This window comes from Theropithecus gelada, chromosome 1, assembly GCF_003255815.1.
Source record: "Theropithecus gelada isolate Dixy chromosome 1, Tgel_1.0, whole genome shotgun sequence".
NCBI lineage: Eukaryota > Metazoa > Chordata > Mammalia > Primates > Cercopithecidae > Theropithecus > Theropithecus gelada.
In genome coordinates, this window is record NC_037668.1 from 94490468 (window position 1) to 94513526 (window position 23059).

General features: G+C 38.6%; 1 protein-coding gene across 8 annotated transcripts in view; it reads left to right on the forward strand.

Moving 5' to 3' along the window:
- The window catches only part of SGIP1 (SH3 domain GRB2 like endophilin interacting protein 1), a 220130-nt gene that overhangs the window by 95716 nt on the left and 101355 nt on the right, over nt 1-23059 (forward strand). For 3 of the 8 annotated variants that reach the window (XM_025355505.1, XM_025355514.1, XM_025355495.1), the window contains 4 exons: nt 1864-1888; nt 8574-8630; nt 11646-11700; nt 12411-12586. In XM_025355505.1, coding sequence (XP_025211290.1) covers nt 1864-1888; nt 8574-8630; nt 11646-11700; nt 12411-12586 — 313 coding nt within the window. Of the gene's footprint in view, nt 1-1863; nt 1889-2877; nt 2962-4739; nt 4812-8573; nt 8631-11645; nt 11701-12410; nt 12587-23059 lie in introns of all 8 variants that reach the window. The other 5 variants (XM_025355457.1, XM_025355465.1, XM_025355485.1 and 2 more) reach the window with 3 other exon arrangements.

A 23059-nucleotide genomic window follows, 5' to 3' on the forward strand; every position in this document is an offset into this window, starting at 1 on the left:
AAGAAAGAAAGAGAGAAAGAAAGAGAAAGAAAGACTAAGTATATAGATATAAAAAAGAGAATTGGCTTTGATGAGTATGAATTGGTACCTATTCTCAGTGCTCTCCTACTAGCCTGGGCTTAGTATGACCATGATAACCTACTGGATTTACTCACCTGTTTCATTCTCTGTGTGATGAATATGTTTTCATTATTTTTATCCTTTGGTCCTAACCAATCGCCTGGCTCATCACAAGTACTTTTGTCAGCTAAGACTCTTCCTATCGTTCTACTTTAAATAAAATTTTTTCAAACTGGTTAATTTCCACATCCAGGTAATGTCCAAAAGTCTCAAGATTTCTGTCAATTCCCATGGTCTTTCAATATCAGGATGTTCTCTGTTTCTTGCCCCTCTACCACTGATTCACCTCTGCATCTCTGTGGACACAGAACTCACTAGTTATGAAAAATATGCACTCTGTCAAGTGTATTATAATCCAAGTAGAATATTCCACTAATTTTAAAGGGATGTTGGTGGGGAAAGGGAATCACACCTTGGAGTCCAGATGGCATCCCACCAACTCTCTGCATTGCTCTCTCTCTCTCTCTCTCTCCCCTCACTGGCTCCCTGCCATTACACAATAATTCTCTTACCTGATTGCACCTTCTGAAGAATGATTCCAACCCCACACCAAACTCCTCAAGATATCACAGTTCACCTTAAGCACTTATTAAGGTTTTCTTCCAAATAATGCAGGACCCTTTCCAAGCGTAATAAGTATCCTTGTATTTTTTGCCTCTTAAAAACTGAATTAAAATGGGAAGTTATAAAATTACAATGGCTACCTTCTAGTTTCTCCGTCTGCTCCTCTAATCCAGTTTTCCAAAATACCTCTAATACTCTAAAGTCCAGTGTGGCTGCAAGTGGGCAGTTTCGTGTTCCTAGTGAAGAGAAATCTTGGAAGAGAAAAGGAATTATAAGCAATTCACAGTTTTGAATACCATGTGTCAGGAACTATTGTAAGTTCTCTCTATATTACCTTATTTAAACTGGCTTAGAGAGGTTAAGTGTTCAGGGTCACAGAATTATTTGGACACCCAGCTTCATCTTACTCAAAAGCCCTTGCTCTTGACTACTGCAGCATGGTGCCACCATAGAATAGCTGCCCTGGACTTTAGTCATCAGAAGGAGCCATTTAGCAAAATGTTGTTCTCCATTTCCTGCTCTTCTATAATGGAAGGAGAAGTAAACATAGAAATACGGAGGAAAGTACCAATTCTCAAAATAAAGTTGAAAAATACCACAGAAGCTTTCTCATGTAGGAGGCAGTTCAGGACCATTCACAGAAGCAAAGATAAAAGGGCTGGGCTCAGTGATTCTCTCCTGCAATCCCAGCTTCTCAGGAGGCTGGAGCAGAGGTTCACTGGAGCCCAGCAGTTCAAGGCTGTAGTGTGCTTTTGATTGTGCCTGTGAATAGCCACTGCACTCCAGCCTGGGCAACATAGCAAGACCCCATCTCTTAAAAATACACAGGTGAGACAGCACATTGGTTTACTTGCCTCATGATAGTTTTAAATGGAGCCAGCTAGAGTGGAGTCTCTTTAATAAACTCTCCTCTCAAAAATGAACCAAGGCACTACCCTACCCACTTGTGGCTTTGGGCTCCAATTTTTTAATGAGAATTTCCTTCCCACATACACATACCCCACACTTAAATATCACTCAACCAATTTGTTTTGATTTAGTTTTCATTAGCCAGGTTTACCAGGGCGGGAATGCTGGGGAAGGGGAGGGTAGTGGTTAATGGTTCTTACTGCTGTACTTTAGTCTATGTGGCAAGAATGATTCCTTAGTATAATAGCTATCAATTTCTTTTTGTTACAGAGGTTCACCAGATAGAGATGGAATTGTAAGTATTTAAATAACCATTTTTACTGAGTTTGTGCTTCAATATATGCTGCGTTTAAATTTCTCAAAGCCCCATTTTTTTTTCCTGTATGGAAAAAAATACCTTGAATGACTTTTTAGACCTCTTACTACTGTAATTTTCTATATTAATTGCATGGGACATAAATGTAGTCTTGGTCAAGCTAGATTTATTTACGGCATTTACCTAAAACCCTGCCCCAGAGCAGGCAGGCAAACAGATGGTGGGTCGCAAGCCAGACAGTTCATGCAGGGGCTGCTCCCATCAACTGTTATTTCATTTCCAATTTAATGATGCAAAAGTTCATTATGGGAGAATGTTTTTCTCCGACAGAGGCCACAAAGTTGTAATGAAGCTGAGATCCAAGAAAATTGAAAGAAGCTTTTCCCCTTTAGTAGTTGTGCTGCAGATACATTTTCTATATTAAATTCAAAAGTAGGAGATGGTCTTGAAAACCACTTAAGCCTGAATTTACAGTCTGAAAGAGGAAAATGTGTCCACTGGGTTTAGATCTAACAGTTAGCTGTGACTCCTTGCTGGCCGCCAGAATTCTTGCTTTTTAAAGAAGTCCGTGGTGCATGGGCTTAGATTTATCCGAGTTGCGCTTATGGGAGTCTGCACCGACTCCTAAAATGACTTCCTTCAAATCTAAATCAGATGCCTATTCAGAAGGTTCAAAAGAACAGCTGTTACTGAAAAAAAAAAATGGACTTACATTAGGCTCATTGGGCTGGAGTGGGAACTAAAATAAACCTGATGGTTAAAAAATTTCTTAAATCACCCTTCACAATATTATACCTACACTGGGGTGTTCATTGCAGCTATAGCAGGAATTTTTCTTCCACACTTGACTCAAGGTTCTTAGCTTTGGGGTGCCTTTTGCTTTCGTGTGGTTCTCACCATGAAATGTTAAGAAAATAGACTGAAATTGATCAGACATTGGGTAACACTATAATCAAGGCTCTATTCAGCAGGGGAAAAAAAAGACCCAGAAGACTCAGCTTCTCCTCACCTCTTGCTTCTGGCTCAGAGCCCTCTCGTTAACTCTGTCTCAGGTACTCTCTGCTTCTGTGTCTCTTCTTTGCTTCTGGCTTGGTCCCCTCCCTGGGTTCTCTGGTCCCCTCTGACCTTTGCAAAGCTCTGTTAGCTACTCTGCTTCCTATCCTCGCTGCTCCCAGACTGGATTGCTGTTTCTTGCTTCTCTACCTGTGCCACTCTCAGTCTTGTCCTCATTTTCTTTCTCCGAACCCCTGCTCATTGTCTCTAAGGCCCCTTGCTGCCTCACTATTCTCTGTGTTCTGAACAGCACCAGTTTAAATCTCTGGTAGAATGTGCACCCTGGTACCTGGTACAGCAGCTGACACGTGGCAGGCAATGATGAGTATGTGCTGCATTAATGAACCCAGCAGTCATTCTGGGGACGCATCCCCCCAGGGCAGGGCTTCATGCCTGAGTTCCCCAAGTCCTTCACCATTCCAAATCATATGAAGTTCTTTATTAGCAGTCGTGCCCACTTGGTTACTTAATTAGAAATGCCATAAATATCACTGATCGTGATTATTAGGAAAGATAAATTAGTTAATTTTTACTTCTTAGAAAATAACACAGACCTGTTCCGGAAAAGGCTACATTCAAAATAAATGCACTTCCTCAGAAACAGGCTTTATAGGTAATTGGACATTATTAGGCAGCTGCTGGTTTTACTATTTAGAAATGTTCTCCAAGCTTTCCACGTTTACTATGGTCACTGAATCTTAGAAACCAGTGCTATCTGAGTTTCTGTCTGCATTCAGTTCTCAGAGATACCAACCTGATTTTCCTTCAAACTCAGACTGATTTCTTCAGCCCTTGTTTCTATAGACCCAGTCCACTTTTGCTTAACTGATATAGCTTTCAAATTATTGCCTTTTGAATGTCAAGTGTTGAAATGTGTGGTTTCATTAATGTAGTTCCACAAACTACAGGTGGTGGTGCACCTACCTAATGTTGATAAACTACTTGGTAAACATAAACTTTAATGTACTGTTGTTTATTTAATGCCAGTTTCTCAAAATCCAACGAAGCTCATCTCTGGTGACAATGCTTCTGAGGTTTAACCTATGGAGGCTTCGCGGCAGGGCTGCATGCATGAAAGTGGGCCTTGCTCCCCACTGGCTGAATGTACCCGTCACTGGCAGAGCTGTCTGTCATGGTGTCCAAGTGTGACGATGCATCCTAACCTAGACACAAACTCTAATTTGTGCAGGGCAAACTAACTTTTTTCTAAGCAGTTCCAGTTTCCCTCCACACATAAACTTGGAGCATCAGGGTCATAGCCCTTGCTGTGCGAAGGTCATTTTTTATCACCCTGAACAGGTGTGCAGGAAAGGGCACAGATTTGGAGCTGTCAGCTGTGTGTGCTGTATGTATTGGTGACCCACAGGAAGGCTTTGATCCAGGCTAAACTGAACTTTTCCCACTTAGGTTAGAAATACACACATTTTTATTCCGTCTCTTCTTGTGTGTCCTTGTGCCTGTTCTCTACGTGTAAATTAAATGCTGGCTGTATGAGAAACAGATCCACATGGTCCCTGGTGCCTGGGACATATCTTCTTCCTCCTCCCTTCTTCTCTTGGCCTAGCCAAGCTGGCCTGCTGAATAGAGCCTCATTATGGGCCCCAAAGTCCACTCTTTGCTTAAGGAACCCTGCCAAGATTGGTAGGCCGTATGATTTGGCCTAGAGATGGTTTCTTCTATGGTATGTTTGCTGACTCCATGTAATTCTTTATATGTGTCTTGAAGAACAAGCAGATCTTTTAACCACTTTTTTCTACATGAAAACAATCAATTCCAGCAGCCCAGCCCACACGAACCACCCTACAATAGCAAAGCAGAGTGTGCGCGTGAAGGAGGAAAAAAAGTTTCGGTAAGGAAACAGATTTTAGTTTAAAATTTCCAAAGGGTTATTAAAAACAGTGAGTAAAATCCCAATTTAAAATTTGGAAAACACAGTAGTTTTTGTTTACTCCATTTAAGAAAATTCTTAGGTATTTCCAAATTACTTCTTGAATATCTGGGGCCAATTTTTAAATTAACCATATAGACTTTATGGACTGACATCTGAATGTACTTTTAAAGAGTAATCACACATAAAAGATGTGTGTTTCCTGTTTCATCAACAAAGGACAGGAATTCAAATTTTAAAAAGAATCTACTATCTATAAAGAAGCCTTTGGCCATAAAGGAAATATCACCACATAAAATGAGTAGTCATTTCTTAGGATAAGCACTATCTCAATAACATCAGGAATTTGGCAGAAACTTGATCTGTAAGAACCAGTGTATTTGACCAAAGAACATTGAGTCAGGGATGCTGACCCTAGCCCAAACTCTGTGGTACCTATAGCTGTATTGTACATTATGGTAGCCACATGTGACTATTTAATTAAAATTCAGTTCCTCGGTTGCACTTGACACATTTCAAGTACTTCATAGCCACTTGTGGCTAGTGGCTGCCATCGTGGATAGCACACAGGTAGAACATTGCCATCTTCACAGGTATTTCTATTGGGCAGTGCTGTTCTATAGAATTATTTACAAAGTGAGTCAAGTTTACCTCAGGGGAGAAAAGATAATATTTAGGCAGTACATCATGTACCTTTAACATGCCCCACCCAAGGATAATTACCTGGCCATGAGCTGACCTTGAAAACCAGAGGCATTCCCAATGGAAATTGAGAACTTTGATTAGTGTATGATTGAACATAACTGTCACTATATCTATTTAGCCCATCATATTATATAAAAACAGATAATATATGCTAACCAAAGTAAAATACCGATGAAGACATGATTAGCATCACTGTGAGCCTCAATTATCTTTAAATAATAGTCATATTCAAGTTATAAAAGTTACTTATGCTAAAGGTAGGATTTTTGAATTTTAAAACATACAAAATAAAAGGAAGAGGTAAAAATCTATATAATTACAATTCTAAGAGAAAAATCATTGTTTATATGTTGGTAAATAACTGATACTTCTTTCACTATTAAGCCTGGTTTTTAAGTGGTGTTTCCCCACGTAACTGATATTCTTCCTTGCTTCTTCTTCTTGAAAGTTTTCCATTTGAAAATCAGTAGACTCATTATCTTCACTATTACTAGTACTACAGTTGCACCTTTCTCAATGGTTAAACCAACAAAGAATTGTTTTTTTCTTGGGTTTGGGCCAGAAGAATTCCATCCAGGCTCTGACTTAGCTTTAACTTGATAATTTCCACTTGGAAAACCAAAGATATTTGTAATAATCCACTGGCATAACTGAGACCAAATTCCTCTAATAAAGCCGTGTGTGTGTGTGTGTGTGTGTGTGCATGTGTGTGTTGAATATCTACGAAAAATAATGTATTGTTATGATTTGTTGTTTGTTTTTAGTATTTGTTGTTAAAGTGTCCTTATTTTTGAAGAAAAAATTTCTACAAGTTTTGCTTCCCTTTTATCTCAGTCTTCCTTTGGTTTTCATGCAAACTGGGAAATTTTCACTCTGCCTAGATCGTCAGATTTAGAACTCACCTTTCTTTCTACAATATTAGATATATGTTGTCAGGAAAAAAAGAAAAACAAATATACATATATATATATATTTATCTGTGTGTGTGTGTAGGTATCTGTGTATGTTTATTTATATATATGCATGTGTATGTATATATGTGTGTATGTATATGTACACACATACATACATACACACAAACAAATGTGTGTGTGTGTGTGTGTATATATATATAAACTGTTTAGCTGAACATATAAGCCATCTTGGTTTTTAAGGGCCTTAGTTACAAAGATGAGATTATCATGGAAGCAAACTGTAGAACTTTGAAAATTTTGAACTCAGTAATTTATCTAATCTGTGGTTTTGGATAACAATCCTAGATCACAAAATTCATGAGTTTACTTCTCTGGAATCTGCTTAGTCCTTTTGATCTCCTATCAATATAAATTAAATGTCTATATTGAACTTGTTTGTTATATATGCTTTCTAAGAAGGAGTGGAGCACTTTGCAAAGAAGTCATATACAAACAAATTGGTAAAGCAGGAATTAAAAGAGAAAGTAAATATGATAAAGAGAAAATGGGAGCCCTGTCTACACCCAAGTGAGAGAATCATTTGTATTAAGTGTCACATTATGTAATGGACCAGTTCTCAACAATAGCTTTGTAAGGTATACACAGGCAGAGTTGATATGACAGGTTTTACAAAGACCTTTGTTCAAAGTAGAAGAAATACCACCGAAGCACTAATTCAATGAAGGCAATTATATGAGAAGATTAAAATGATGTAGTCTGCATACAAATAATCTATGTCAGGAGTGGGACAGAGAGGGAGATGGTCACAGACCTTATGTCCATGGATGCTGGTCTGTGGAGGCAAAGCATGGCCCAGTTCTTATCATTGTAAATTCTAGTGCCGTGGTAGTATATTGGTGTAAGACAGAGGGCATGAACACATTATCTATTTCTTGTGCATTATTTACCCTTGCCAAAGCCCTGCTATTCCATAGAATGCCTAGTCAACATTCACTGTTATTCAATGAGGATGATTATTCTGGGTTATCTAGTGATCCTATGTGCACACATAAAAAGCTTATTTCTCCACCTATTTGTCAAATTGGGTATTAGTTGTTTACATTGCAGTTCAAGTGGCCTTTATTTGTTATTGCAAAATTAGAGGTCCTGTGTCCAAGCCTCATGCATCACCATTTGATGTGTGTTGTTCTGAGATCTGCTATGCGCAGTGACATACCCTTGTCCCATGTGCTAAATATAAGAATGTTGAATGAACCCTCCATTACCAACCTGATTTGTGTTTGTCCTTTGCTCACAAGACATAGAAAATCTTGGCAATATCTGTTTGGGTGATGCCACATCTTTGCTCAAGTGCTTGTAGCCATGTGTCATGGCTGTACTAGGGGACAAAGAAAACTTTAAGATAATCAGAAGAGAGTAGTACTGACATCCAGTCAACTTGCAATGATACGTGCTCACGGAGGCACAGATCACACGAATGACAAAAATCCACCATTAATCCTCAAATTCTATTTTTAAATTTTGATAAGAAAAGTCATTTTAAAAACATTATTTTTAATAACTAGGAGCTGAATGAACTTTTGTGGAGCTGACTTCCTCTATGTTTTATCAAGGGAGTAGTTACAAAAAAATTGAGTCAGGGCTAAAATGCTAAAAGATTAATTAATGACTTGGATGAGTACTCTTTGGATATGTTGTAACTAATTGTATATAATAGCAGCATGGAGGTAAAAATGTTTCCATTTAAAATACATATATACACGGCTATATCTCCTGTAGGTTTAGAGGATTCAATTATAATAAAGGTGCTGCTAATTCTTCAGTAATTGAATAAAATTTGAACAGTTCATCGTTAATATCCCCGTGCCTCAGTATCCTACAATCTTTTGTGAAATAAGTACGTAGGCTTTTTTATGCAGTGTCACGGCAGCTAGATTACCATTCCGTTACATAAATGTGGCTCCTTAATAAGCTGCTCTAATATGTCTTTCCAGTGCTGGATTTTGATAGCTCTTGCTAAATGCAGATAAGAGTTCAATGTTCTTTGTTCCTTTGTTTTTATTCAAATATTTTCCTTCTAAATTCATTTTCAACTTTATTACAGAAGAAAAGCAATGGGGCACCAAATGGATTTTATGCGGAAATTGATTGGGAAAGATATGTGAGTATCAGAAGATTGTTTCTCTTTATTAAGTATTTTACAGCTTAAAAATGAGTTGAGGTATTCTTATAATAGGACTTAGAAATAAGTGAAATACTCATCATGTCATTAGGAAGTGCCTAGCCTAGTTAGGATGGGGCTAAGAGCAATAAAGTTTGTCAGAACTGAGTTTAAGATCTTGTGCAAGCTTGTTTAACTTTATGAGATTTTTTCTGATTGATTTATTTATTTTAGCTGATCAGCTATTGTTAACGTTAGTGTATTTTATGTGTGACCCAAGATAATTTTTCTTCTTCCAGTGTGGCCTAGGGAAGCCAAAAGATTGGACACCCCTGATGTAGCCCCTACACGTATCAGCTGTGTGTGGCCTTGGAGAAGTTATTTGCCGAGTAGCAAAAAAGAAGTCAATGACCGCGTGTCATTGTTGCAAGGATTCAATGAGCTAATTATTTGCAAAACATTTCAGTAACCTGCCTAGCCTATAGTATTTGCTCAAAAAATGCTTTTCTAATATTAAATCTGGGTGTTTCAGCCCTGGTCCTACTTCTTAGAAGTTTTGAGAATAGAGGTAAGTCAACCTGATTTTGGCAGGAAAGGCTTCAGGGAGGATGTGACCTCTGAGCAAAGGCCTAACATATACATAGAGGCTAACTGGCTGAACATTTGGGGGAAGAGAATTGCAGGCAGAGGGAACAGCATTGATGAGGTCTCTGAAATGAGACAGTGCTTGCAGCACCCAAATCACAAACATTGGGAAGGAGAGAACATGTGGCTGAGAGGGGATCAGTGGAAGATAATTACAAATGCAAGGCTAGAGAGAGGGGCAGGAGCCAGCCCTGCTGGGTCTTATTGGCTACACAGAGGCACTTGGCTTTTATTCTAAATGCAGTGAGAAGCCAGGGGCAGTTTTTAGCAGGTAAGTGACCTCAATACACTTGTATTTAAAAAAAAAAAAAAAAAAAAAAAAGCACCTCTGAGAACTGAAGAAGGAGGAAAAGAGGAAGACCACAATAAATGCTCAAAAAAATGATGAGTTTCAGACACAGAAAGAAAAAAACTGTATGATCTTGCTTATATGCAGAATCTAAAAAGAAGTCAAATATGGGAGGCTGATGCAGGAGAATCGCTTGAACCCGGGAGGCGGACGTTGCAGTGAGCTGAGATCGCACCACTGGACTTCAGCCTGAGCGAAACAGAGAGACTTTGTCTCAAAAAAAAAAAAGAAAAAGAAAGAAAGAAAGAAAAGAAAAAGAAGTTAAATACATAGAAACAGTAGAAAAGTAGTCAGCAGGGACAAAAAGAGAGAGGAAATGGAAGAAGTAGCTCAAAGAGTACAAATTTGCAGTAAGGTGAGATGAAGTCTAGATATCTAAAGTACTAAACATTTGCTAATGGTTTAGGTGCTCTTATCATACACACACACATAAAAAGGGCAACTATAGAAGGTAATAGAAATGTAAATTTAACTGTAGTAGTCATTTTACTATGTATATGCATATCAAAACATGTTGTATATCTTAACTATAGACAATAAAAATGAATTTATTTAATGGGATTTTTTCCTTGGTATGTAGACCCTCTTCTCTCTCCATGGTTATGGCACTTTTACTGCTTTATTAACTCCCAAACTAACTCTCCAACTCTGCCTTCTCTCACGGACAGACCTACAACCTCAACTTCAACAGGGCCACCTACAAATGCTTCATCTTCCTCCCCTCTAGGGCATAGGGTATAGTCTGAAACAGCTGGGGTCAAAACCTAGATCTGACATTTGCTGGGTGTGTTTGCTTGAGAAATGGTGTCTGATTTCTCTTATTTCCCCCCTTGATAAATGGGATAATTCTTTTCACATATGTTTGTTGTGTGGTTCAGTGAGGTAAAGTATGGGTCACAATGCTTACCATGTAGTAAGAATCCAAATACTATCATTCTAATCCCAACAGTACAAACTGCCTTTTTATGTTTTCTGCTTCTTTCCAAAAAATGTTAGTTGTCTGCTGTTAGAATTAGTTCAACTTGGAGTACCAGCACTCTCCCACAATTTGAGGGTAGAAATCTTGGATTCCTCTTTAACCTTCCCTCTGCTTTTTCTCCTATGACTGATCTGTTACCAAGAACCAAAAATCCATCCTTTCAAATATCCTTGAGTTATCCCATCCCACCAATAACTCGATCCATGTCCTTAGCACATCTTGCCTGAATGGATGCACATGTTTTGAATTAGTTTTTCTTTCTCCAGTTCTTCTGCCCCAAGGCTATCCTGGAACATACTTCCAGAACTCCTTAAGATCCTGCTTTCAGTATGCCCCACCCTAGCTGAGAAGCTGCAGTAGCTACCTCAAGTCCAAACTCTTCCCCTGGCCTCTTGGCCTCCATAGTCTCATCTCCCCATCTCCCGCTGTGCAGCTTCTTCTCTAGCCATGTCACCGTTGCTGTTTCCCCTCTGTTTCCCCATCTGAGTCACCCAGTGTCTGCTCCCATCTTGGTGTCTCTGAACAGGCTCTTTCTTACCATCTAGAAGGAGCTCCCACTCTGCCCTCTCCTGTCTGTCCTGAAAGACCCATAAAGACCTCTCTGATTCTTTTAAACCTCACTAATTTCCTCTTCTTTAAACCCTGTCTAACACAGGTGTTTTGTGTTTTATATTTTCTTTTTAATTTTTTCCTACCAAAACACATTTCAATTTCCCTGAGGACAAGTAATCTGCATTTCTTATCACCCATGTTGCTTAGCACAGTCCTTGGCTTACAGGAAATGAATGTTAAATGCTGTTTGAATGCTTTCTTTCACTGACAGTTGATTCCTCCTCGTTTATTTTCCCAGTAGGAGGACCCTCCAAGTATCCTTGAGTAAATATCTAAACATATTGCTCAAAATTCACTTCCAAAAGTTAGAAACTTCATTTCCTAAAAGAAAAGACTTTTCTATATGCTTAAATAGAAGACTCTAGAAAAAAAATAATTTCTTGATCACTGTTAGGATAATAATCACTTCATATGCACTTGTGTTTTATAGAACTCACCTGAGCTGGATGAAGAAGGCTACAGCATCAGACCCGAGGAACCCGGCTATATCCTTTCTTTATTTTTTTATTCTAATTTTCATTCACTCTCAAGAAACAGTAAGATAAATTCAGATTTTACAAAAGTAATGAAACAACCTAATCTTCACAAGTCCTGTTATCCCTAATATTAGAGATGAATAAACAGCACTGAGAACAGCCTGAGCTCTAGCAAGCAGGCATTTTGCCTTAATCTATTCATAGAAAAGAGAGAGGAGAAAGAGAAAAATGTGCTGAAAAAACAACTGTGGAAATGGTGGGTACTGGGCTGTCTGCTAATCCCTGATGTGACTGTCATTTATAGTGACTAGAAAATAGCTCTTACTGTCCTCTCCCTACAATTCATTCCTGGGCAAAGCATGTCACACTGATGCATTTAAAACTCCTCGTGGATCATCTGTAAAGCAGCCTTCCTCTCTCTGTAGATGAGTCAGCTCACATGTGCTTGTCTGTGTATGCAGAGTATGACACAACAAATGGCCGACCGCTGCAAAAATGTAGAATATTAGAACCATTGCTTCGTGAAATTCACCATCCTTGATCATGTTCTGAGGAAAGGTGAATAAGTTCTAACCCTTTCCTCCTTTACTTCTGTATGTTTTGCTTTGATTTTCTGCCATCTAAGGATACTTTTGCTGTCTCTATATGCAAACACTCTTGTCTTAGAGTGGTTGCCTCCCAGTAGAAGAAAGAGTTATGTATCTTTAACTGTGTTCTACCTACCAAAGGAAAGCACTTCTATTCTTCGAGTGAATCGGAAGAAGAAGAAGAATCACATAAGAAATTTAATATCAAGATTAAACCATTGCAATCTAAAGACATTCTTAAGAATGCTGCAACTGTAGATGAATTGAAGGCATCAATAGGCAACATCGCACTTTCCCCATCACCAGTGGTGAGTGTTGTGTGTGTGTGTGTTGAACTTTAGTGAGATTGAACAGAGCTATGTTCTGCCTGTATGCATTAAGTCAATCAGAAACTCCTTAAATTGAAGCCTGCATATGGTCACCATGTAATGAATTCTATAGACCTTAATAAGCTCATTCTAGCTTGAGAAAGTTGTACTTATTTTATATTGCAGTCCTTGTGCTTTTCAAAATGGTGAAAAACACATGGAACCACATTTTCTTTTGACTTATTTTCCTGCAAGCATTTTAAAAAGAAAAAATAATAAAGATTATCCAGACTTACCTCTAATGCAGACTTAGCAACTAGAAACAACATGAAGTTCACAGATTTGCTAACAGTGATTTTTAAAAACCCATCTTAGTTTCCTTTTCTATGATACATCACGTGAAAATACATGGAAGGAAACTGGTTATTTTTTGTATTGCTATGCTCTAAAACCAAAAATTAATCAAAATCATAGTCTAAATGGAATTTAAGACTTATATCCTTCATTCTATTGTATTATCAAGTTGACTTAAATAATCTTATCTTTAAGGTACCTCAGATATGAGTAACTGTTCTATTTATATTACTCAAATAGGTATTTTCCTGTAGACAAACTAAGACTTAGGGTTAAAAAAGAGGTATTTTTGCACAATTTGCACTTCCATTCCCCAATTCCCAGCTACTAAATGTCTTTAATTGCTGAATTCTGGGTTCCAACATTTACAGTTTTTTCTCTGTTTGATAAATGCCACCATTGTTTTCTAAAAATGGTTGTGCGGAACAGATGAAGGCTCTCAAACTGGCAGCTAATATGTTCTTGGCATCTTCTTTAGAGAGATGAGATCTCTGTACAGCATTCCCCTTGAACAGGGCAGTTAATAAACGCTGAACCATTTTCAAGATGCTTCAGGAAACATCTCAACTAACCTTTCTAAATGAGTTGTAATCATCCATCTTTGAGAATAAACTTTTGCCTCACCAGGATGAAAAATGTCTATCATGATGCTTTCTTTAGTGTTTAATGCTTATAACGGACTTGATCGCTGCTGTTGGTGACAACCAAAATGATTGCTAAGAGTAACTAACCACAATAAACAATATTTAAAGCAATTTTTAATCATATACTCCCCTGCTACTTTAAGATGTCTTCTTGAAAAGGGAAGCATGAAATGTATTAGTTTTCTTTTCCTTCTGCAATGGAAGGTGCAGATTTTATAGTTACATATTGGCCTGTGAGTTCTAGTAATGGTGGTATTTTAAATGCACACTCTTTCACTTTTCAGTGTCATCTTTCAAATTATTTTTCACTTACTGAATAATATTTTTTACTAAAAATCTCCTTAAGTGTCTAAAACCAGTTTATAGCCATGTCTGTGCAGTTTATTTTATTCACTTCTCTGAGTTTATTCTCTGTATAATAAACTGGCCCTTTGGAAGCTACCTGGGGTAAGTAAAAGAAGGCAAGTTCAGAGGATTAAGTGAAGAAATTTATGTGAAAGCAAATGTACTGGCAGAGTCCCAGAAACATAGTGGATGTTTGCCGGAATGTAGCTAAATCCAGGAAAGAAGAGATTCCCTCTGTTGAATAGAATATGCATGGCTAAGTTACCTGGTAGCTATTCCTCCAGCCACATACATTGCTGAGGATGCAGCAAAAAGTGGTGGTTTACTCTGAGCTCTTTGCAACATCTGTTTTTAAGGAAATAGATTGACAGGGTGTGGTTAAGATTCTGATGAAAAAGTGTTAAGGGAAGCAGAGTGAAAACTAGATGGAGACACCCAGAGAGAGTGACCTCGGAGTTACTCTGTTTCTGCAAATCAACAACACCACAGACCAAGGGACCCTCAGCTCCCATTCCCAGCACCCACACCTCCACTTTGTTCTCTATGATGTGAGAACCTGGATCTCCTATTCCTGTGATTCCTAAATATTTATAATTTTTCATACTTGGTGTGGAAGAGTGAGCTGTTATCATTACTTTAGGAAAGGGTGAGCATGTTTCTGGATGCACAAAAGTTTAAAGAGTGGTTGTAACTGAAAACATATTCTTGGCTTTAGAATCCTTGCCCTCTCCTTGATAACCCATGGGTAGATACGGATAGATACAGATATAGATAGTGTTGTTATTGTTGTTGTTGTTGTTGTTGTTGTTTAGACAGAGTCTTGTTCTGTTGCTCAGGCTGGAGAGCAATGGTACAATCTCTGCTCACTGCAACCTCCACCTCCCGGGTTCAAGCGATTCTCCAGCCTCAGCCTCCCGAGTAGATGGGATTACAGGCATTCACCACCATGCCTGGCTACTTTTTGTATTTTCAGTAGAGACAATGTTTCACCACATTGGCCAGGCTGGTCTCGAACTCCTGACCTCAGGTGATCCATCCATCTCGGCCTCCCAAAGTGCCAGGATTACAGGCATGAGCCACCGTGCCCAATCATGTACATATATTTTATAAATGACATATGTAGCACTTCCTCTCCAGAGCCAGATAAGTAGAAATAACCTGAAATCCAGCTGGTGCCATGATAAAAATGACAATGATTTTGGACTTTACATGTTTCCAGCCCAAAGGGCAGACAATTATACATCTATATTTTCTTCAGGTACTAAAAAAGAAATAGGGTCTACACCAGTTAATGATATATCAGAATGTTTTATTTAAGCTATGGTTTTTATACTACAAAAGCATCAATCATTACATTAATAGAAATGAGGAAATGTCAAATAATAAATTATTCATAACAATGATTTACGTTGGACTTCTGATTTATGTTTCTTTTGAAGTTTTTAAGATAAAGTTGTGCCTCACTTATTCTTTTCATTTATTTGTTAATATGTATCCATGAACTGTAACTAATTTGATCTCTTTTATCATGAAATTGGTCTTTTTTTTACTTGAATAGTTTTGCTATATATATTGGACAGTCAAATTAATGAATTAAATGGGAGAAATGAATGAATCATATAATTATGTGTATATACAATATAAACTTATCTGAAAATTACTTCTCAAGACAAAGTCTCAGCAGCAAAACAAATCAAGATTTTAATTTCTGGCAACAATCCTATTGTATAGTTAGACAAATAAACATAATTGTAGTCCAGATTTTACCTTAGCCCTTGATTTTTATATAGAAATAAAATATAATGTGGGGCAGAACACCAAAAAGGCAGAAGGATAATACAGGAGTTAACTCACAGGTAAAGGTAATAGTTCTTATTCTTATCATGTTCCAGTCTGCTGATAAGATACCATGCTTACAGGGCAAAGAATGAACATCACCCAGGTTTGAGATGTTGATTTGGCATCTGTGTAAGTTAGAATATTTGCTAAGCTGACCAAAATAATAATGGCTTAAACTAAATAGGTGGTTTCTTTCTCTCCCACATAAAAGTCAAAGCTGATAGGCAGTCCAGAGGTAAAAGAGTCTTACTCCAGTGGTCACTCAAAAACCCAGGAATTTTCTGCATTATTGCTTCCCCTTTCCTAGAGTGGCACTGCTGCCTTACCACCACAAGTACTTCCATGTACCAGCCTTGGGATGGAGGAAAGAAGAAATAAAAAGAAAGAGGTTTTCTCTAAGAGTTTAACTCAGAAGTTGCACGCATCACTACCACCCAGATCCCACTACCACAGTTTAATCACATGGACACATTCGCTGCAAGGGAGTCTGGAAAATGTAGTGTTTTGCTAGATAAACATGTAGCCAGCTAACATTCAGGGTTTTATTACTAAAAGACAAAAGAACAAATGGCCATTGGTGGACTTTGACAGTTAGTTTCTGCCACTATGTCCTGAATTATATTGTATCGCATCTTAAGGTTAGAATTAAGTAATCTCAAATTATTTCAGGGAGTTCATTAGGAAATGGGATTTCTTCCCATATATGTTTAAAATTATTTCCAGTGCCTATTGAATCCAGAATGTTCTAAAATAATTTTCTAATCACTAATTTATAAATACTAGTGATACTGTGCTGCTTGTTAGCTAACAGCAGGGTGAACAGAGACGCTCCGACAACAGTACAGTGTCCCTCTGCTTATGCAAGTTCACTGTTTTTTGAGGCAGATTGTTCCACTGTTGAAAGAAAAATCTTCCTTTTATTAAACCAAATATGTAATTTTGTCCTTGATTGTAGTTGTACTCTTTAAAGGATGAACAAAGGGTAAAGCCTCTTCTTTTACCAATGAGTTTTCCAAGAAGCAGAATGACTCCAACTCCAAGTTTAGTGTGCAGGATGTTTATTAAGGAGTGACCTTAGACTTAATACCTGTGGTGTGGGGCAGGCAGAGGGAGAAGTTGAGCTTTTTTACACAACCAGCAACAGCCTGAGCTGATCCCAGGGAAACTCGGGAACTAGTAGGAGCCTTCAGAGTTAGTGTGAGTTTGGCTAAGATGAATAACCTTGGTACTGCTCAATCAATCAGTGCTCTGATGTGGGCCACACTAGGAAGGGGCATGCCCTTGGGTTAGGTAGCACTCTGCAGTTGAAGCAGATCCTGAGGTGCTGACAATTGAAGGCTGCCGATAGCCCTTCCAGCAGCTGGTGCAAGGAACCCTTCTGAAGAAGATTCTGCATGGCACATTTTGGTGTCCATCCCAAATTCCCTGTTCTTGACGTAAGCCCTAGTATATCATTGCCATTCAATTAATGCTTGTAAGTGAGTGAGTGAGTGAGTGAGTGAACAAATACGTGAATGGGACCAGGCCAAGGACAGAGAACCGTGGCATGTCACCACCTTCCAGTTTTACAACCATCCACTAATAATACCCTTCAGCCTCCTTTGTTCACCACACAATGATTCTCCTAACTGTGCCCTAATCCTGGGCACATATTTTCATTCATTTTTTTCAAAACAATACTGCATTTGAGAGATCTGGGGTGTCTATGGCCTTGCCTGGATCTGCCAGGCCAGAAACCCTATCAGGGAGAGTGATAGGTTCAGTTTGCCCTGTTTCTTTGCGCTGGCACCTAGGGTTATCACCTTCTTTTCCAAGTGCTTTCTGGCCATCTGTTTAAATATTTTGTTCTAGAATTTTGGATTAATCACAAGCAGGTGTGTAGTAACAGAAAGCACATGTCACATGGATTCAGATTGTCCTGGGTCCCAGCCCAAGTTGACCACTTTCTGCCTGTGTAACCTTAGACAAGCCCCATAACTGTTCTGATCCCCCATTTCTGCCACTGTAAAGGAAGGATGATAAGAATCCTTAAGGACTTTTTGTGCAGAAGATCCTAATAACAGTACATGATGTGTAATTGGTACTCTGCAATTGTTTGTTTCTTCATTACTTTACCTGGATTCTTTTTTAAAAAACACTTCTCCTTTTTCAAGGGTCATGCTCTGCTTCCCCATGTTCAGCCTCCTAACCTAAGAGCATACTGTGTTTTCGTGTCCTGGATTAGAATGTATCTACATCTCGAGGTTAGAATTCAGTTAAAGCAGCTTGGAGTTCTCTTGCCTGTATCAGACTTTAATTCTGAGCCAAATCTGATCTGCCTTTTAGAGGAACTACTTTTAAGTTAGTTTTCTCCATTTTGGACAATTGTGGTTGATTTTTCTTTAAACACAAATAGAAACTTTGTATATACCCCCTGAAGGAACTGAGGTACAGTGGGAAAAGTGACAGCCCTGACCTCAGCCTCTTGCTAGCAGTACTGCTTAGGTAAGGTACTTAAACCTCAGTGAAAGTCTCGGTTTCTTTCTGTCTGAAATGGAACAAACAGCTACCTTACAGGGTGGCTGTTGCCACTGTCATCTCTTTCTGCTAGTGCAGTGTAAAGACCACTCTCCCTAAAGGAGGAGATAGAGACAGGTGCAACACGAACAGTAGTTTGCTTGCTTTATACCGCACTCCCTACATTTAGGGTAGAAGCAAACCTCCATTATATCATACAAGAAATGGCTTTGTTCTTAAAGAGTAAAGTAATTTTTTGAAGAAGGCTAAATAAAATAATCAGTGCAGGAATGAATTATAAGGAAATATGCCTTCACACACACATACACAGACACACACACACACACACACACACACACACAAAAGTCAGAATTCAACATACAATTGAATTGAATTGGATACAATTCCCTTTAAGATAATTTGAGGGAAATAGAAATGAGGCTTATTCCAATGATGTCCCAATTACTCAAACAAGTGGGTTCTACCTCCTTTTAGTTGATGACGTTTGGTATGTTGCAAACCCAGTGCCTTGATTTCTTCATCTATTAATGGAGTGACTCCCATACCTACTTCATTGGGCTATTTTGAGGGTTGAATGATTTAATGTATGTCAAGTACTCATAATAGAAGCTACATGTAAAGATTGTCTCATTGCTATAGATGCTAGAGCACATTTTAAAGAATATCATTAATAGTGAAAAAAAAAATACAAAAAACTAGCCAGGCGAGGTGGCGGACGCCTGTAGTCCCAGCTACTCGGGAGGCTGAGGCAGGAGAATGGCGTAAACCTGGGAGGCAGAGCTTGCAGTGAGCTGAGATCCGGCCACTGCACTCCAGCCTGGGCGGCAGAGCAAGACTCCATCTCACAAAAAAAAAAAAAATAGTGATAAATAACTCAAATTTCCAAAAGTAATTTAGAACCAAGACCAGTAATTGATTACCCATTAATTACCCTAAGCATCAAGCTGGGAAAGTGTGTTAATTTTTTGTGATGCCTATGAACTAGTTTTGCAGATAATTCCAGAAGGAAGCATCCCTAAATTGTTTTGAGTACCACCAACATCCCCTGCATACATATGGTACTCTTTGGGAGACCTATTGAAGGCTAACATTCACAATGGCACACTTCATTGTGCATCATGGATAATTGACTTTGTTTCTAACTCCCCCTTCAAATCATTTCACCAAATATATGTTGAGCACCCTCCATGCAGCAGGCACTGAGAGCTAATACCAGAAATATTGAACAGTCTGAGAAAACAACATCTAGCAGCCACCAGAAGCTGAAATGTTTCTTGTGGTTCAAGCCCTTGCCTGTCTTCACTTCAGTTTCCTGATTGAAGATGTGGTCTTCTGCAGCCCACATTCCTCTGGCCTCCATTTCCAGGTCTCCTGGCTTGCTCACCCTTCCTAGGATCTCAGATATGGACATCTCCATTCCTTCCAAATCCCACCCGGAGCACTGTCTGACACATCTGCATATGTGCTGTGCTCGCCAGGTACCTTAAAACCTGTGGCTCCCATGGCTTTTGTGGAGGCGAGAAGACAAATGCCATGGTTTAATCCTTGATGTGATCTTTTATGCTGCCATGGATTCCTTTATTTTTGGTTTTTGGTGAGCCAATAATCCCTTCTGGCTTACCTTGAGAAGGTGTCTTTTAACTACAAGGATTTTGTTCCTTACTGATTAAGAAATTGTGCTCTGGAGTAAGTCATTCTGGCTTTGCATTTATTATCCATGTAGCCCCGAGCAAATTACTTAACTCTTTAAGCCTCAGTCAAGGCTTAATCGAGTGTAAAATAAGATTAATAATACTGCCCACTTCATAGGATATTTGTAAGAATTAAGGAAATAATGCATATAAGGTGCTTAGTACTTTCTAAGGAAATTTATGTAAGGTCTAAAAGAAGTGCTTAGTAAATAATAGCTATTATTAATCAGAATAACAATAGAATACCAAAGTCATCTTTAAGATCATTGATGACTTTGAGAACTTGTCATGGTCATGAATTTGGTAGTGGCAGCTTTGAACACAAATTCTGTGTCAGATGCTTCACATACAAGAATTCATTCATCCTCCCAGCAACCCTGTGAGATCAGTACTATTATTATCCCCACTTTACAGATGAGAAAATTGAGACATTCAGGGATTTATTAACTCACTCGAGGCATCACAGCTAGTAAGTGAAGTTGCTGGGATTTAAACCCAGAAAGTTCAGTTTCTAATTGAGAACTCTTAACCACTATATTATACTAGTTTTGATGAAAGCTATTGGCTCTCTTTCTAGAAAAAAAGTTCTCTAGCTCATTCAAACTATTTTACATACAATTTCTGAATGCTCACATGAAAAAAACCTTTGGAAGGATATAGATCCCAGCACAAAGGGCCCACCTCATAGACTTTCTTCCCAGTGAGTCCATCCACACAGACTCTCTTCTACAGTACAGCACTTCACATATTGTACCATGTGACAGGAGAGCGAGGTTGAGTTGATACCTTGGCAGGTCAGGCTTAAACGCTGCTGTGTGACATGTGATTTCTCATTTATTGAAATTATCTGATTATATATCCAGATTGTATGCACTTTTGTTTTCAATGTTAAGGAATGATGTTGTTTTTATATGACTCATTTATTTCAGTTCCCCTAATCAATTAATCAATCGGCAAGCACTTTTTATGTCAATGGCACATTATAATAATGCTATGTGTTTTATAAATGCCCAGTCATGATCAAAAGGATGAAATGAGCAGCAGCACTATTAAGCCATCTGGGAGGTAGTTGATAGCCCATTTTACAGAGAAACCAGCACAGAAAGTTCAAGAGACAAGGATAAATAGAATGAACACAGGCTTTTGAGTATGTATCTTATTATCTATGTGACTATAGGCAAGTTCCCTAACTCTGAGCTTCAGATGCCATGTCTGTAAAATGTGTCTACCTTCTTATGACAGGAGAAAATATTGTAGAATACCAAGTTCAGTGCTGTCTCCCAGAAGAGGCGCCATTAAATATCAATCACATTCTCAGCTTTGCTTTCCTTTTCCTTAAGTTCAGAGACTTGTAGGAAGCAGAAGGAAAATAAAAATAATGAGGGAGGACTTGAGCAAAGTCACAAGGGTTGAGAGAAATGATGTGAGAGCAGGAGCTGACCTGCCCTGGCATGTAGGCTAGTGCCTTCTCCCTTCCTCTGGAAAGTAAGTGATACAGTGAAATAAAGAATCTGACATTGAGCCATGAAGGAACAATTAGTTTAATCTTCATCCTGGAGATTTGCAACGCATAACTATTTAACCAAAAAAATATGAGGAGGGGGAAATAGCTTTGAACTGGAGACAGTCTGGTGTTGTTTGCCTGTTCCATGTGGCCCACCCACCCTTCCACCCCCAAATTAGCCTGCCAGAGAGCAAAATCCATGAATTTGCTGCTGCTTGGTAACACCACCCCCTTTCCTGTCCTCACTTTGGCAGAAGGTTCAGAACCCCATTGAGTTCAGTGAAAACAAAGAGTCATCAGTGGAGGAGGTGAGCTCCAGTCTCCTACACACCAGCATTCTCTCCTGGTAGAAACAGTGCACAGTGCAAGGAGAGGCTAAAGATTGCATGCATTCTGGTGCTAGGCACTCAGCCCAGAACTCTTATGCAGGGAATTAGAAGGCAGAAGTTCAGCTTGCGTTCTACTCATCAAGGAAAGCTTCGTAGGGTAAACGTGATTTTGATTGGTCTAGACCAGGGGTATCAAACATGGGGCATATAAACTGCCACCCCATCCCCAAATCTTCAACAGATATTGCCACTAAATCCCAGATACAGGCTGAGAAGCCAGCCCCTCTAGACAGACCTGCAGGCAGCTGGACCAAAATCAGCTAGAGTTAGCATATGAGATGCACCTTTTGTTTTTTCCAGGACTTATAGAGGATAGATGGGAAAACAGGTGGAAACTTTCTTTTTTCTTCTCAACATTGTAATAAATCATGTACTGTATGCAGAAGAATTAGTTTTGTATCTGATACTGTTTTTTCATTCCTTCATTACTAATTTTTTTTCCTAGGAATTTTTCTGTAGCTTCCATTTCCTGACATTTAAAATCCACACCTTCCATGCCCACTTACTCTGGTAAAAAGAAATCTTGAGCTGTATGAATATTCACTATTCAACCTGGAGTGCCTTTGTCATGATTTCTCCAATTAATGTTGATTGTACCTTCTGAGTAAATGTAAGGGTTAGATTTTTCTTACATAAACACAATTCCTACATCGTGTTATACTGTCTCAGGCAAGCTGACCTGATTTAAGGGTTCTGGAAATATGATCACTATGGTTGGAGATCACAAACACTCAATTTCTGTAACCAACTCAAAATTTAATTGAATAAGGCTATGTACTCACAATATTGACACATCGTATAAAATATTAGGATGGCCTCAGTAGCAGTAGCAAATTATTGAGTTATATGCTTTTTATTATAATGTTAATTGTAATCAAAAAAGGCTAACTTTTATATCTTTAAGGTCTGCCTTAATTTTAAATGTTAGTAGCATTTAGAATTTAAAACTATTTTGATTAGCTAAGGGCCATAATTAGGGTAGAATGCGCTCTGTAAAGAAGCAATCAATTTTGAAAGTAAGTTTTTAACAGAAGCCTACTTTGTGAACCATTTACTGAATGTTAGGTTTCTAACAACTAATCCTGCACCCAGAGTTTGTAGGTTGTCTACTTTTTCCCTAAGGACGCATTTTCTCTAGGGCCCACAGCAGTGAATGACACATAGCAGGTACTTAGAAAATACTTGTTGAT